A 15,095-nucleotide genomic window follows, 5' to 3' on the forward strand; every position below is an offset into this window, starting at 1 on the left:
GCACATGCAGTCATACATATCACACCATTCGCTTAGAGTACCAATCAGGTGAAATTGGATAATCTTCCACAGCACACCTGATGATTTCTCATGGCACACTTATGTGCCATGGCACAGTGGTTGGGAAACACTTATGTATAACATTATCAGATCATCTTCCCCTAAATACAGGCTCATATTAATCAGAAAAGCTTTCATACTCTGTATGATCTTTTCATATTTTTTAAGGTTAAATTGCTGTAAGCTCTCTGACAGAAGCTGTAAAGTTTTGGCGGGAGTTATCAACTCCAGGTCTTCTGGTCTGAGAAGTCTTGACCTGAGTTACAACAACCTGCAAGATTCAGGAGTAAAGTGCTTGTCTTCTGCACTGAAGAGTCCAAAATGTTCACTGGAAACTCTAAGGTCAGAATTTGTCAATATGTAAAGTGAGAACCAAAGAGTCTTCTTCGCATTTTTGATCCTTGAATAAATTGCATGTTCTAAAGTAATATTTGTTTATGTCCTGTCCATTGTTTTTTTTAGCCTGAGTGGCTGCCATTTGTCAGACAGAAGTGGTGAAATTCTGTCCTCAGTCCTGAGCTCTGAGACCTCCAGTCTGTTAAAGCTCAGCCTGAGTAACAACCGTTTGCAAGATTCCGGATTGAAGTCACTGTTGGCTGGATTGCAGGATCCAAACTGCATCCTAAAAACTCTCAGGTGAGAGATTTGAAAAGGCACCCTTTTATTTGATGCTGTACTGTTTTAGTTTGTTTAACAGGTGCAGTAGGATTTTATGGGATGTAGAATTTTCTTATATGAAAAAACTCTGCAACTGGTGTTCTGATTACTGTTTTTTTTTTGCAGCTTATCTGATTGTCTCCTCACAAGAGAAGGCTTCACTGCTCTGGCTTCAGCTCTTAAGTCCAATCCCTCCAATATCAGAGAGTTAGATCTGAGTTACAACCATCCAGAACAGTCTGGAATAAAGGAGTTGTCTGCAGCCTTGGAGAATCCACAGTGCAGACTAGACATTCTCAGGTATGGACATGGGTTAATTGTGGTAGATTCATAGCAACGACAAAGATTGTTTTAGATAAGGCCACTTAAGATTGGCATATTGTGTCCAGCAACTTTCCTAGAATATTTACACAGATTTGACAGCATGAAGGTTCAGAGTTTGATCCCTGTGTTTCCTCCAGGTACACCATCTAAACATGTATGTTTGTCACTCAGTTCGCATCTGTGTAAGCTCGGCTTCACACCTGTTGCACTGTGTGTTGTGTAATTACATATGTGTGTTATTGTTAGATACTGGTGATCTTCACTCAACTCTGCTAATGCAATCCAGTATTAATAGACCTGCCTACTTGAGAGTGGAGTTACTGTTGTTTTGATGGAATGGAGAAGCTGGCCATCCATTCCTTCTGTCCGGATGGGGAATGTCAATGCCTTGCCTAAAAAGTTGGATGAATTGATGCTGCTGATTAAAGCTATACTGTATGATGTGGCATTTTTACACTTTTCTTTCATAATCTTAAAATGCTCCTAATATGCATGTGGCAAACTAAAATGTAAAAGAAATCCATCAGGTTTTGAAACTCAAAAATGTTTAATTCTCATGTATTTCTGATAAAAGTCAGACCAATCATTTTATTTGGTCTAAATAAAATAATTGGCTGAGCCTGGCTGAGCCTTCTGTCAGTCATCCATTGCTGCAGTCCCACATCTGACACCAGTGCCTCTGAATCTGATGTTTCATTTGTGCTGCTCCTCCTCTCTAGGGGTGTTATTGGATAGGACTCAAATGCATGGTGTTGAAGGGAAAAAAATGGATATATTAATAGAAACAACAACGAAGGGAAACACAGAAAAACCCGATTGCAGCTGTCAGAGTCCAGTGAATGAAGGATGGTGATAAAGTCTGGGAGTCTGGCGTATTTGAGTCCGCAGACACATCCACCCAAAGCTAAATTTTTATGACCGCGGGACTCCACATACACATATATGGTGTCACACAATGTAGGATGATAAATGTATCGACTTTGAAACTTCAGATTTCTATGGACAGTGTGTGGAGTCCATGCCGCGCACAGTATGGCACAGTCTGCCCAGGTGATGAGGTGCAGTGAAGACAATGACCCAGCACTGCACAGACTAGACCCTTAAATACAGGATCTTCTAATGAAACAGGAACTGCTGCTGTGCAGCAGGTGGATGATGTTGTGTATACGTTGTCATCTCTGTGGATTATATAGCCCTGGACTAGGGATGTAAACAATTCATTGACTAACAATTAATTGTCGATAAGAATTTGCTCGATTAAATTATTAATTGTCGGTTAATTGCCCTTGTCCACCTATCCACACCTGTCTGAAGGCTGCCAGTTTGTCCGCGCTGCGATGCTGTGGCTGGGATAGCCAATCATCAAATCGGATCATGGCGTTGATGAGTTAGAATGTGTTTATGGACATGGTGGAGCCAAACAGACCTGCCCATCTGTTTGTGGGAGCAGTGAATAAATGCATGCACAAATGTAGGGTCGTATTGGATCGGAGTGTTTTCCTGGAGGTTGGTCTAGTCCACGGTCAGTGAGACAGAAGTTGAAAACATCCTCCAGGCTCCTGATTCGGGCCACAGGTATGTAAAGCATTTGTGACGCTTCAGGAGGTAGGAAAAAGATAAATGAGCGAAAAGTTTCACTTTCACTTCTGCGGGGGCTCAAACTGCACCGCCCCATACCCCTATAGTATTAGAAGTAGGACAGAAAGTGACGCACGCACGTGCGTGGTTACCAACCTACACGCACGCATCCCCTGGCCGTACTGCGTGTGTGCAAGTACCCCCCCCCCCCCCCCTCCCCCGACGAAACACATGCGTGTGCATGCCCCCATTACACACCGCCACATCAACAGATGAATTCCACAGGAAACACTGATTGTATCCAATGGTTCAATAAATCAGTCATTAAGGAATATGACATGCTTTTATCATGAAGTGTATAAACAATATTTAGCTTTTATTCTTATAGACCATATTGAAAAAGGAATTCAGGTTCTCAGGAAAATCGCTGCTTATCAATTAATCGTTAATCGATCGATAAGGGCCACCAACTAACGATTAATGAATCAATCAATACTTTGCATCCCTACCCTGGACTCTACTCTGGCTGCTCTCCACCAATAAGTAGACTATGTAGACTTTGTCACCACAGACTGGAGTGTACTGATGGGCTCACATGGGGAGGACATAGAGGGGGCAGTGTGACAGATTATTGGAACTTTTGTGTCGACACGACTGTCCATATTGGGATGGTACGGTGCTTCACCAACAATAAACCCTGGGTTACCAGTGAGGCGACGGCCATCCTTAACAGGAGGAAAAACTATGAGGAGATAAGAAAGGTGCAAAGGGAACTCTTCAGTATATCTACCATCTGAGTGTGCATCTTGGGAAGATATCTTTTCTATGTAAAACATCCTTCTTTGTCCCAGTTCCTAAGAAGGGTGGCCTCAGTGATTGATACCATCCAGCTCTATCTACTCCAGGAGAAGCTGACTACCAAAGGCTGAATGTCTTCAAGGAATTGGAGTTCCCTTCACCAAACACTGTTGAACGTAACATGATCTGAATGATTAAGAATCACCACAGAACAAAAATATTGACAGCTTTTTCTTTTTTTTTATCCACAACTTTTATTCAGGCTGAGTGGCTGTTATCTGTCAGAGTCCTACTGTGAAGCTCTGTCGACCATTCTCAGCTCCCAGTCCTCCAGCCTCAGGGAACTTGACCTAAGTTACAATGACCTGCAAGATTCAGGAGTGAAACTGCTTTCAACTCCACTGGGAAGTCCAAACTGTAAACTGAAAATTCTCAGGTCAGAATGGGAAATATCATGTATTGTGTACTGAGTTTGATATTTTTGAAATGGAAAATGTCCCTTTTGGAAAAACTAGAGAAGAAATAACAATCTAAAGAACAGTCGGTGTAGTTTGTTACATGCAAACATTTACTTTTTACTTGCACACTTATCATTAGTTTACTGTAATCACCTTCAGTTACGTTATGTATCCAGTACACCAGCATCTTTACATTCAGGTTTTCATGTTTTGCATCTGTCTTTCAAGGCTTTGTGGCACTAATTTGTTTCGGAAGAGTTGCAAGGCTTTGTCCTCCGTTCTCAGCTGCCATTCATCAAGTCTCACAGAGATTGACCTGAGCAATAATGACCTCCAGGACTCAGGAGTGAAATTATTGTCTGAAGGCCTCAGGAGTCCACACTGTAAACTGGAAATTCTAAGGCTAGTCGACTCTTTTTCTTCTAACTCGTTAAACCTGTACGAAATCTGTTTCAGCCCTCTCTGTACATTATTAAACACTTCCACGTACTAGTGTCAGATAATGGTTGTGCTTTACTTCATGTAAACAATTGTTGTCATTGAGCCATAAACCAAATCATGATCATCTTTCTGCAGACTGTCAGGCTGTCAGATCACAGAGGAAGGCTGTGTTGCTGTGGTCTCGGCTCTGAAATCCCAATCCCGCAATCTGAGGGAGGTCGATCTCAGTTACAACCATCCCGGAGAATCTGAGGTGAAGCTGCTCTCAGCCATTGGTGCCCCCCTCAGGTTTGGACATACACAAACCATCTGCACCTTCAAACACTGTCAGGTCAAACTAAACCTGTGTTAGAGCCAATTTCTATCTCATTGTGAAATGAGAAATGTGTACCTGGTCAGATGAGTAAACTGCAACAAATCTTCAACCTAAAACCAGTCAGTGTTTTTATGCAACATACTGTACCTTGAGCCATATCTGAGGCCTGTAAACTCAAAATAAATAGTATGGTCAGATGGCTTTTTTATGGCAAATTATATCAAACTATGACTGGTACAACATCACCACCATGAAGCCTGTCCTCGAAGGGGGGGGGGGGGATCTCCATAAGTACCTTCTCTGTTTCTCTCTAATTTCAGTAGAGTACGCATAGCTGCAGGCGTGTTGTAACTGGACTCTTGAACTGGCTAAACACTGATGTGCAGGGTTTTCTATTTGATTGGGCTTAAAAGTTTTCATTCACCAGCACTCGCTCACTCATTACGACATCATTTTCAAAGAGAGACAGTGATGCACACAAGCCCAATGAGTGAGATCAGGAAACATATTGTGGAAAAACAGCAACTTCATATTCATGAGTGCTGCAGTGCTACTTTTCCACTTGATCTGATGATTGTGACAGAAAATATGCAACGACATTAAGCTACAGTGAGACAAAATTATGTGCGCCTGACAGTCCTTCAATTCAATAACCCCCACGGCCCCCCTACCTCTAAAATGAATCCGGCACCACTGCTCCAGTGTCTTCCCATGAATATTGTTTTTGTATATTATTGTATATTACTTATTAATCTGACTTATTTCGTTCTTTCACATCTGCACATGTAAAAGCAATTAAACCATAGAAAACAGAAGTGATGTAGTCAAACGTGAGATGAAGACAATACAGGAGGTTTTATTCTACTATCACCATGTATATACGTAGTCCAAAAGAAATCCAGTAATGGACTGAAAGGCTTGTCAACTGTCTAGAGTTGGAAGTGCTAGTCAGTGAGGAATTTACAGAACCTCTCACATGCTCATGTCAGGGCCAAGGCCTCTTTTTCAACCTGTGCGTATCTCTGCTCTGAAAGATCGCGACACGTAAACAACGGGTCTCTACTCTCCTTCCCACTTTTGTAGAAGCACACTCCCCAGGCTGTATGATGATGCATCAGCAGAGATCTTGGTTTCTCTGTTTGGGTCACATATGGCCAGCACTGGCAGGGATGTCAGTGCATCTTTCAGATCCTGAAAGACTCTGGCCTAGTTGACATCCCACAGCCAGCTGTTTTTCTTTGACAGGAGGTTTCCCAGAGGTTTGTCTCTCTCAGCCAGTTGCGGGATGAACTTCCCTAGTTTATTTACCATGCCAAAGAAGCTCTGTAGCTCGCTCACATTGGGCAGCTCCTCCATCTTCTTTAAGGCCTCCATTTTGCTAGGGTCTGAGCTGATGCCACTGGAAGAGATGACATGGCCTAGGAAGGTCACTTTGCCTTTTGACAGGTCACATTTGTCAATGTTCAGGGCCTTCTCCATTTTCCCCAGCACAGCATGCACGCGAGCATCATGCTTCTCCTCAGTTCTGCCCCTAACTAGCACATAGTCCATGAGGCAAACAGTGCCTTCCAGCCCCTCTGTGACCGCAGTCACCATCCTGTTCTGGAGTGGAGGCGATGCCAAAAGATAGACACTTGAAGTAGTAATGACCAAAGAGTGTGGTGAAGGTCGTTAGCTTCGTTGTGTCCTCAGTCAAGGGAATTTGCCAAAATCCCCTGTTGCAGTCCAGCTTGCTGAATATGCTGGCTCCAGCCAGCATCCCCGGTGTCTCCTACACTGAGGGCAGTGTGTAATTCTCTCATTTAGGTGAGTGAAATCCACACATATCCGTACTGCATCTGTCTTTGGATTTGGCACCACCACAATGCTAGAGCACCAGTCCATTGACTCCTCAATTCTTCTGATCACCCCAGGGTTCTCCATGCGGGACAGTTCGTGTCTTGTTTTCTCCCTGAGAGGACTTGAAATGTTCCTGGGCATTTTGAGAAAGACTGGCTGGGCTCCTGGTTTCAGTTTGAATGTGTACAGCTGTCGCATCTCACACAGATGACTGAATATCTTGGGTAGCCTGTCTTCAATGTTTCTGTGGTGACGCTGTACATACACATGACTAGCTCCATCTTAGTTGCAGCAGGCCTACCCAGCAATGTAGTGTGCAGGTGTCGAGTGACGTATACCTCCTCCATCACCTTTTTCTCTCCTCTCTTCAGCAATAGACCAGTCACACCCACCACATCCAGTGGGTTTCTCCCTGGGCCCAGTAGTGGTTTCTTTGCTTTCCGGAGAGTAGATGGGTCTTTGTAAATTTGTTCGAACATGTTGAGAGGATAGACTGTGAAATCAGTGCCAGTGTCAATTTTGAATGGCAACCTCCACCATGTGCCTTGCTATGTTTATTGCCTTCTTAAGGGTTAAATCTGAGTCCAGCTGCATGCGTTCGGACAGCTGCTGGTCTGCCAGTGCAACAACCAGTCTGTTCCGAATTAGCTTGTCATGTAGCACTCCATAGCTGTAATGCTCAGCTAGCACATATAGAGCAATCACAAAGGAGTTGACAGTCTCTCCCTCTCCATGTTTGCACTGGTTGAATGACATAGATGACATTTTTCTCGACTATAAAAAAAAGCTCTGAAAGTCATCCTGCATACCTTGGTAAGTGTCTCTTTGTCCATCAGTTAGATTCAGTCCTCACAAAATATAATCCACATTGTCCCCAATGCAGTAAATGAGCGTGTTGATTTATTTTTCTTTGGAGCTAGCATTCAGATTACTTGCCAGGTGAAATCTTTCAAACCTGCATAACCATTTGGACCACTCTTGCAGTTTTGAAAAGTTGAAGGACTTCAGTGGCTGGATGCTGAAAGTTGCACTTGGCCCCGCTGCCATTCACTGTGCTGCATTTCCTGCTTCTTTACTGTTTTCTTCATTTCCCGGCATGTCTTTGCTTTGTTTTTCTTTTGTGCACTATGAGCTCCAAATAACACTTTTCTGTCTGAACTGCTACACTCTGTTACTATAATTCATAGTCACTTCTGACACCATGTTGTGTTACTGAATAACATAAACATGAGTCCAACTGTAGTAAATGTGAGTGTGTTTATTTTCTGACTCTCCACATTCAGCATAACGATATCAGGTAAAAACTCCCAGCAGCATCAGGTGCCTATGACCTCATCAGACCCCGACTGTAGTCATATTGTAGTCTTATTAGTATTCACCCTCTAAATCAATACAATAACACCCCAGTACCCACCAGTACACACCACTAGGCAGCTACAGTCCAACTGAGACCAGACAGTTCACACATAAATTATCTATTACTGTCAGGAAGCTTTGGTCTGAGCTGGGCTTCAAGTACTTATTCAGGTACTTAGTCTGTCCTTGTTTTTATGTATTTGATTCTGTTATGGTCTGATACTTTCATTTTTAATGGTGCATATAATTGTGCATGTTTTCTAGGATGGACAATGGTGGACAGCAGAGGCTCACCCGTGGGCTGAAAAAGTGTAAGTGTTAATTTTTGCCCGTTTTTTAATGGTTTTGTTCATAACCTTCCCCTGGGCCCTGTCAGCTGTGTTATGTTTGTTGCTTCTATCAGATACCTGTGAACTCACGCTGGACACCAACACGATGAACAAACACCTTGAAGTGTTGGACAACAACAAGAAGGTGAAATGGGCTGATGGGAAGCAGACGTGTCCGGATCATCCAGACAGATTTGACCACTGTAAACAGATTCTTTGCACTGACGGGGTGACTGGTCGCTGTTACTGGGAGGTGGAGTGGGAAGGGGAGGTCGAAATAGCTGTGGCATACAGTGTCTTGAGAAGGAAAGGGAACAGTGCCGACTGCAAACTGGGTGAGAATAATCACTCATGGAGTCTGAGCTGCTCTGGTGAACATTACACATTATGCCACAACAACGTAAAGACAGACAGAATGTCCTTCTTATCCGTCTGTAACAAAGTGGCAGTGTATGTGGACTGTCCTGCTGGCACTCTGTCCTTCTACAGAGCCAATTCAGACCCTCTGGTCCATCTTTACACTTTCAGGACCACATTCACAGGACCCCTCTACCCGGCGTTTGGCCTCAAGCCTCAATCCACACTGGTTCTGTGTTGACCCCAGACCCACAGGGAGTCCACATACACCAAGGCCATGGGTTAAACCATAACACTTTGATGGAGGCTTTTGTCGGTTGTGTTAACTTTAGTATAACTGCCTCCGTCATAAAGAGGATGAAAATACAATAACAACAAATCCACTTATACCACTTGAAAGGCCCATCTACGTTCACTTTACAAATGTAAAGAGGTACGTCCATTTCCAACATGGTCAGTCATCACTGCCTTTGTTCTTCCATGCGTCTATTGCATTGGAATGTGTGTTTAGCGATCAATCCACCAGAGGGCACTGCTCTGAATTAGCATATTGGCCAAATACCAAAAATAAGAGTAGAGTTTTTTAGAGAAAAAGAAGACTTAACCAATAATTGCAAACATGGTGATGACAGAGGAGGTATTACTAATATTGATATTGAAAAGGGTTAGGTAGTCACTAACTCACAGACTTGATTTTTGAAAATGTCTGCCCTTTTTTGGAAATTATTCTCTTCAAATCTCAACACTGTCCCCACAGTTCTGGTGGTACTGCTCCATATTCTGTTTGGGTTTGCATCCACAACCTTCCAGAGGACAGACAGAAGTACAGACTATGAACGCTCTTTCCGTATACATATGAGTATTTAATATAGAGCATAACTGGGCCTTTAGTAGTTATCTTTATTAGGGTTGGGGTAACCAGGTGTCAGTACATATGGGTATCGCTGCATGCAAAAGGTTAACATGGTACTTCAGTTGCTTAAGGGAAATACAGGAAGTTATACTTGAACCCACCATTGTTTACATGGTAATGGATGCTGTCAGTCAGTCTGCATCAATAGTTATTATAATCATATCATAATAATTTCTTTCCAGTTTGAAAGCTCTGAGTTATAGTTGAAGAAACCAGGTGGTTGTGATTTTAAATTATTTGTAAAAAAGGAACAACATTCTTCAAAGTACAAAAATAATTAAATCAATATAAAATTAATAAGATGAAAAACATAACGTGCGCCAAACTTGAGAACCCTTGGCCTGACTTATCAGGTGCACTACTGCCACCCAGTGGCTTGACTTATCAGTGCATGCCAAAGTTTTTGAACAGATGGATGAACGACCCACTGATGAAAATAACCTGTGGCCAGTGTGGCCAAGGGTAATTATGTAAAACATTTAATCAAGATACATTGAGTGTAATAATATGAAAATTGTGTAAAAGACATAATTCAACAAAACAAGATGAAAACAACATAATATAGATGCAACAAGTGAAACACAACATAAAACACACTGTAGTCTGTTTTTTACCTGATTGCATATACAACATGTACAAAATGAACCTTAAAGTCAAAAGACATATGTATCAGGATCGATCACAATATAAAAATACAACACAATGGTAATGGTAATTATAGTTTTATTGGTCAGGACATGAAAATATAGTCCTTGGTTTATATAGATATTTATACACACACACACACACACTCATATATATATATATGTATGTATGTGTGTATGTATATATATATATATATATATATATATATATATATATATATATATATATATATATATATATAAATACCCCCACCTGCCCATAGGGTGGGGTATATAGTAATTCCAGGAATTCTGTCTGTCTTTCCGTCCATCCGAGATCTTTGTCCAACCGATTTCTCAAAGACTATTCACCTGATTCTTTTTAAACTGACACACATTTTCTTTATCACCACAAGAGGGGCAGTGACAAGTTTAACTGCAGAATTTCTTAATGACTTCATTTTTGAAATTTTTTTATTTTTTATTTTTTTACAAATTTTTTTGAAAAGACTGAAAGTTAACACTTGGGCAAAATAATGCTTGTCTTGGTTTGATTGAAGTATCCAAAAAAGGACAGTAATTGGGTTCAATCTCATTTACAATTAGTTTAAAATTCACCATTGATCAGTGACTAGACAGGGCATCAGTGAGCAGGAGGGGCAGGAGTATTAATACGCTCTGCCTACTTTTTCATTTGTATTCTGTACAGTTACTATATGTATGTTCTTTAGAGTTCATGTGCTATATATGCTGGATTTTTACTTCTCATTTTCATACTTGTAGAACATTAGCTGAAGCAAAATAAAACAAAATGAGAAAAAAGACTATTTTAACTTGATGGTTTTTTGTAAATTAACCATGGAGTTCATCAAACTGGAATTACTTTGACAATGCATGGTATTACTTTATAAATGGGCTTGTTATTTTGCAGGAAGCATCAGTCATGTATGTTAGACCAAAAAATGTCACTGAAAATAGACTTTGTGTATACATATAAATACATATTGCTTGGGCTGCTTGAAATGGGTCTATATTTTTATTTCTGTGAGTAGGTTGGTTTATTTTATATCCAAATCAAAAACTAGGCGATAATTACAAGTTTGGTCTTGACTTAAACAATAACATAAGAGAATAAAAAATTATATCGATGAACATAAGGAGTCTCATATAACACATTTACAGTTAAGTAGGAGTATATAAGTTTTTAATTCTTCCTGCTCTTTTTTGAGCATGAATGATTTCATTTCATTTATTTTATTTTATTTTTTTCTTTCATTTACTTAACCTTTTATGTACCAGTACTGATATTTTGTTGGTTGATTTTGTTTTGATTTCACTGTCTGCATGTTCGAAATAAAGATTTCAGTCAATCAATCAATCAAGAAGTGGTCATATGTAGTACTGATATTCCAAACTCTGGCCAGTAGGGGTCAGTCTGGTACCAAAACCAACAACCAATTAGCTCTATGTATCTACAGCAGGGGTCTCAAACTCAGATCCTCGAGGGCCGGTATCCTGCATGTTTTAGTTGTTTCCCTCTTCCAGCACACCTGATGGTTGTTATCAGGCTTCTGCAGAGCTTGATGGTAGGCTTATCATTTGAATCAGGTGTGTTGGAAGAGGGATACATCTAAAACATGCAGGATAGTGGCCCTCGAGGACCGGAGTTTGAGACCCCTGATCTACAGACTCTATCAGTCACTGAATAAAGTATAAAGCTCCTCGTTTCCGCACATCTGTGTTATGGTATCAAGTTTTCTGCAAAACTAAAACTCATAGATGCTTATTTTAACAGGCGCTCAAAATAAATAATGTCTTATAATGCTCATGTGTACGGAAGCGTATTGCATTCACAAAAAAAAATAATTTCGGCTCTGTTTTTCTGAATTAATGAGATAATTATCTCATAATTACGAGAAAAAATAAGTTAAAAAAAAAATCGGCGCTGTTTTTCTGAGTTTATGAGATACTGTTTCCTGAAAAAAAAAAAAAAAGCTCTGTTTTTATGAGTTTATGAGATACTGTTTCCTGAAAAAAAAAAAAAAAGCTCTGTTTTTATGAGTTTACGAGATACTGTTTTCCGAAAAAAAAAAAAAAAGCTCTGTTTTTATGAGTTTACGAGATACTGTTTTCCGGAAAAAAAAAAAAAAAAGCTCTGTTTTTATGAGTTTACGAGATACTGTTTTCCGAAAAAAAAAAAAAGCTCTGTTTTTATGAGTTTATGAGATACTGTTTCCTGAAAAAAAAAAAAAAAGCTCTGTTTTTATGAGTTTACGAGATACTGTTTTCCGAAAAAAAAAAAAAAAAGCTCTGTTTTTATGAGTTTACGAGATACTGTTTTCCGGAAAAAAAAAAAAAAGCTCTGTTTTTATGAGTTTACGAGATACTGTTTTCTGAAAAAAAATAAAAAGTGGCTGTGTTTCTCTGTCAGTGGGACAGTGGTCCCTGGTCCAGGCAGGAGCTCCTTCTATCTGTGCTGCTGAAAGCCTCTCGGGGGAGCGTGAAGTTGTTTCCGTTCTCGTAACCGGTTCTGATTACGGATCATGGAACTAGTTTCGTTCACAGAAATCAGAACCAAGCCCCGCTTCGTGCACGGATCAAGCCCTTCAAGCACACCGGCGCTCGGAGCCTGTAACCCGGCTTTCTGACAGGACAGGACGCGGTGATGGGAGTTGGCATTAATGAAGTCAAATAAAATGACATTCACCATGATTAAAGAAAATATGCGTCTTGGTGTCCCGGTTCACCCCCCACCCCCGGACAGCTTTCCATCAGGTCCAGGTGGAAAGCTATGGGGGTGGGGGGTGAACCGGGGCACCAAGAGCTCCTCCACGGATCTAGTTCTGACTAATGCATTCCATTAGGTCCGACAAATAAATGAATACACATTTGCACTCTTCTGCTGTGTATATTTTCTTTAATGCTGGTGAATGTCATTTTATTTGACTTCATTAATGCCAGGACCTGGAGTACGCTGCTGACACCATCCTGCTCAGCACATCCTACAGTCAGCTGACAGATGCTCTGGGCAGTTACAGTGAAGAGGCACAGAAGCTTGGCCTCCAAGTGAACTGGACAAAAACCAACCTCACACATGTCAGTGATGGGCCAGATCCACCTCCCTTGCAGCTTAGTAATGACATTGTAGAACCTGTCAAGAGCTTTGTGTATCTGGGGTGATGACAGACAACAGGGACCTAAAACCAGAGATTACCCACAGAAGGGCCCTGGCAGCATCAGCTCTGATGTCTCTCTGGAAACCACTGTGGCGGAACCAGACCATCTCACGCAGGACGAAGCCCCGGATCTACAACTCTGCCGTCCTCTCCATCCTGCTCTATGGCTCGGAAACATGGCCCTTAAACCAGACTCTGGCTGCCAGAATAGATGGCTTTGATAGCAGGGCTCTCAGAACCATCGAAAACATCAGGTGGCCCCAGCGGGTTTCCAATCAGGTGCTTGGAGCCCGCACACGCCAGCCCAAAGCATCCAGCCTGGCCGCGCAACGTCGCCCCCGCTGGTTCGGTCATGTCCTCCGCCTCCCTCCTGACCATCCAACAAGAGCCATCCTTCAGTTTGACCCAAAGGCCGCAGACTGGAAACGACCACAAGGCAAGTCCCGCACCCGATGGCTCGACGTCATTGCAGGCGACCTCCGACAACATGGAGTTACCATGGAGGACGCAGAGCAGCTGGCACAAGACCACCAGCCATGGAAAACACTGGTTCACCTGGTCGGCCCAATGCACCGGGACGGGACACCCGCCCCATGGCAGGAGTCCTAGTAGTAGTGGTAGTCATTAATGCCAACTCCCATCACCGCGTCCTGTCCTGTCAGGAAGCCGGGCTACAGGCTCCGAGCGCCGGGGTTCTGTCGAGTTGAGCTGCTCCGTCCACCCGCTCCAGTCCGGCTTACACACCGGGGAGCGGATAGCTGTCCACCTGGACCTGATGGAAAGTTATTGGAGGGGGGACGAACCGGTACACCAAGCCGCTCCTCCATGGATCTAGTTCTGACTAATGCTTTCCATCAGGTCTGACAAATAAATGAATCCACATTTGCACTCTTCTGCTGTGTATATTTTCTTTAATGCTGGTGAATGTCATTTTATTTGACTTCATTAATGCCAACTCCCATCACCGCGGTCGTGCCCTGTCAGGAAGCCGGGTTACAGGCTCCGAGCGCCGGTGTGCTTGAAGGGCTTGATCCGTGCACGAAGCGGGGCTTGGTTCTGATTTCTGTGAACGAAACTAGTTCCATGATCCGTAATCGGAACCGGTTACGAGAACGGAAACAACTTCACGCTCCCCCGAGAAGCTTTCAGCAGCACAGATAGAAGGAGCTCCTGCCTGGACCAGGGACCACTGTCCCACTGACAGAGAAACACAGCCACATTTTATTTTTTTTTCGGAAAACAGTATCTCGTAAACTCATAAAAACAGAGCTTTTTTTTTTTTTTCCGGAAAACAGTATCTCGTAAACTCATAAAAACAGAGCTTTTTTTTTTTTTTCGGAAAACAGTATCTCGTAAACTCATAAAAACAGAGCTTTTTTTTTTTTTTTTCCGGAAAACAGTATCTCGTAAACTCATAAAAACAGAGCTTTTTTTTTTTTTTTCAGGAAACAGTATCTCATAAACTCATAAAAACAGAGCTTTTTTTTTTTTTTTTTCAGGAAACAGTATCTCATAAACTCAGAAAAACAGCGCCGATTTTTTTTTTAACTTATTTTTTCTCGTAATTATGAGATAATTATCTCATTAATTCAGAAAAACAGAGCCGAAATTATTTTTTTTTGTGAATGCAATACGCTTCCGTACATGTGCTGCATCAGCTGATAGTTTACATTATCGTTCTGTTAGCTTAGCTGTTTTTAGACAGAAAACAGCCACAGTAAAATCACAAATCATCTCTATTTTCTGCTTGGTTTGTGTTGTCAGTAGCTGAACTAAAGATCTGTTTGGAATCAAACAAAGTCAGAACTGTTACAGTTTAGTCTGAACCGTGGATCAACAAACAGCAGCTTGGCAAAGATAAGAACATCCC

General features: G+C 41.8%; 1 protein-coding gene across 3 annotated transcripts in view; it reads left to right on the top strand.

Annotated features, from left to right (window-relative positions):
- Window positions 1-15,095, top strand: part of LOC115433868 (NACHT, LRR and PYD domains-containing protein 12-like) — a 40,359-nt gene that overhangs the window by 20,120 nt on the left and 5,144 nt on the right. For 2 of the 3 annotated variants that reach the window (XR_003937448.1, XM_030155533.1), the window contains exons 6-13: window positions 229-402; window positions 523-696; window positions 844-1,017; window positions 3,680-3,853; window positions 4,104-4,277; window positions 4,452-4,604; window positions 8,092-8,138; window positions 8,231-8,301. Coding sequence is in view for 2 of the 3 variants with exons in the window: in XM_030155533.1 (XP_030011393.1) it covers window positions 229-402; window positions 523-696; window positions 844-1,017; window positions 3,680-3,853; window positions 4,104-4,277; window positions 4,452-4,604; window positions 8,092-8,138; window positions 8,231-8,301 (1,141 nt within the window). In the remaining variant the exon portion in view is untranslated. Of the gene's footprint in view, window positions 1-228; window positions 403-522; window positions 697-843; window positions 1,018-3,679; window positions 3,854-4,103; window positions 4,278-4,451; window positions 4,605-8,091; window positions 8,139-8,230; window positions 11,343-15,095 lie in introns of those variants that run through there. The other variant, XM_030155455.1, reaches the window with a different exon arrangement.

This window comes from Sphaeramia orbicularis, chromosome 1 (genome assembly GCF_902148855.1).
Source record: "Sphaeramia orbicularis chromosome 1, fSphaOr1.1, whole genome shotgun sequence".
NCBI lineage: Eukaryota > Metazoa > Chordata > Actinopteri > Kurtiformes > Apogonidae > Sphaeramia > Sphaeramia orbicularis.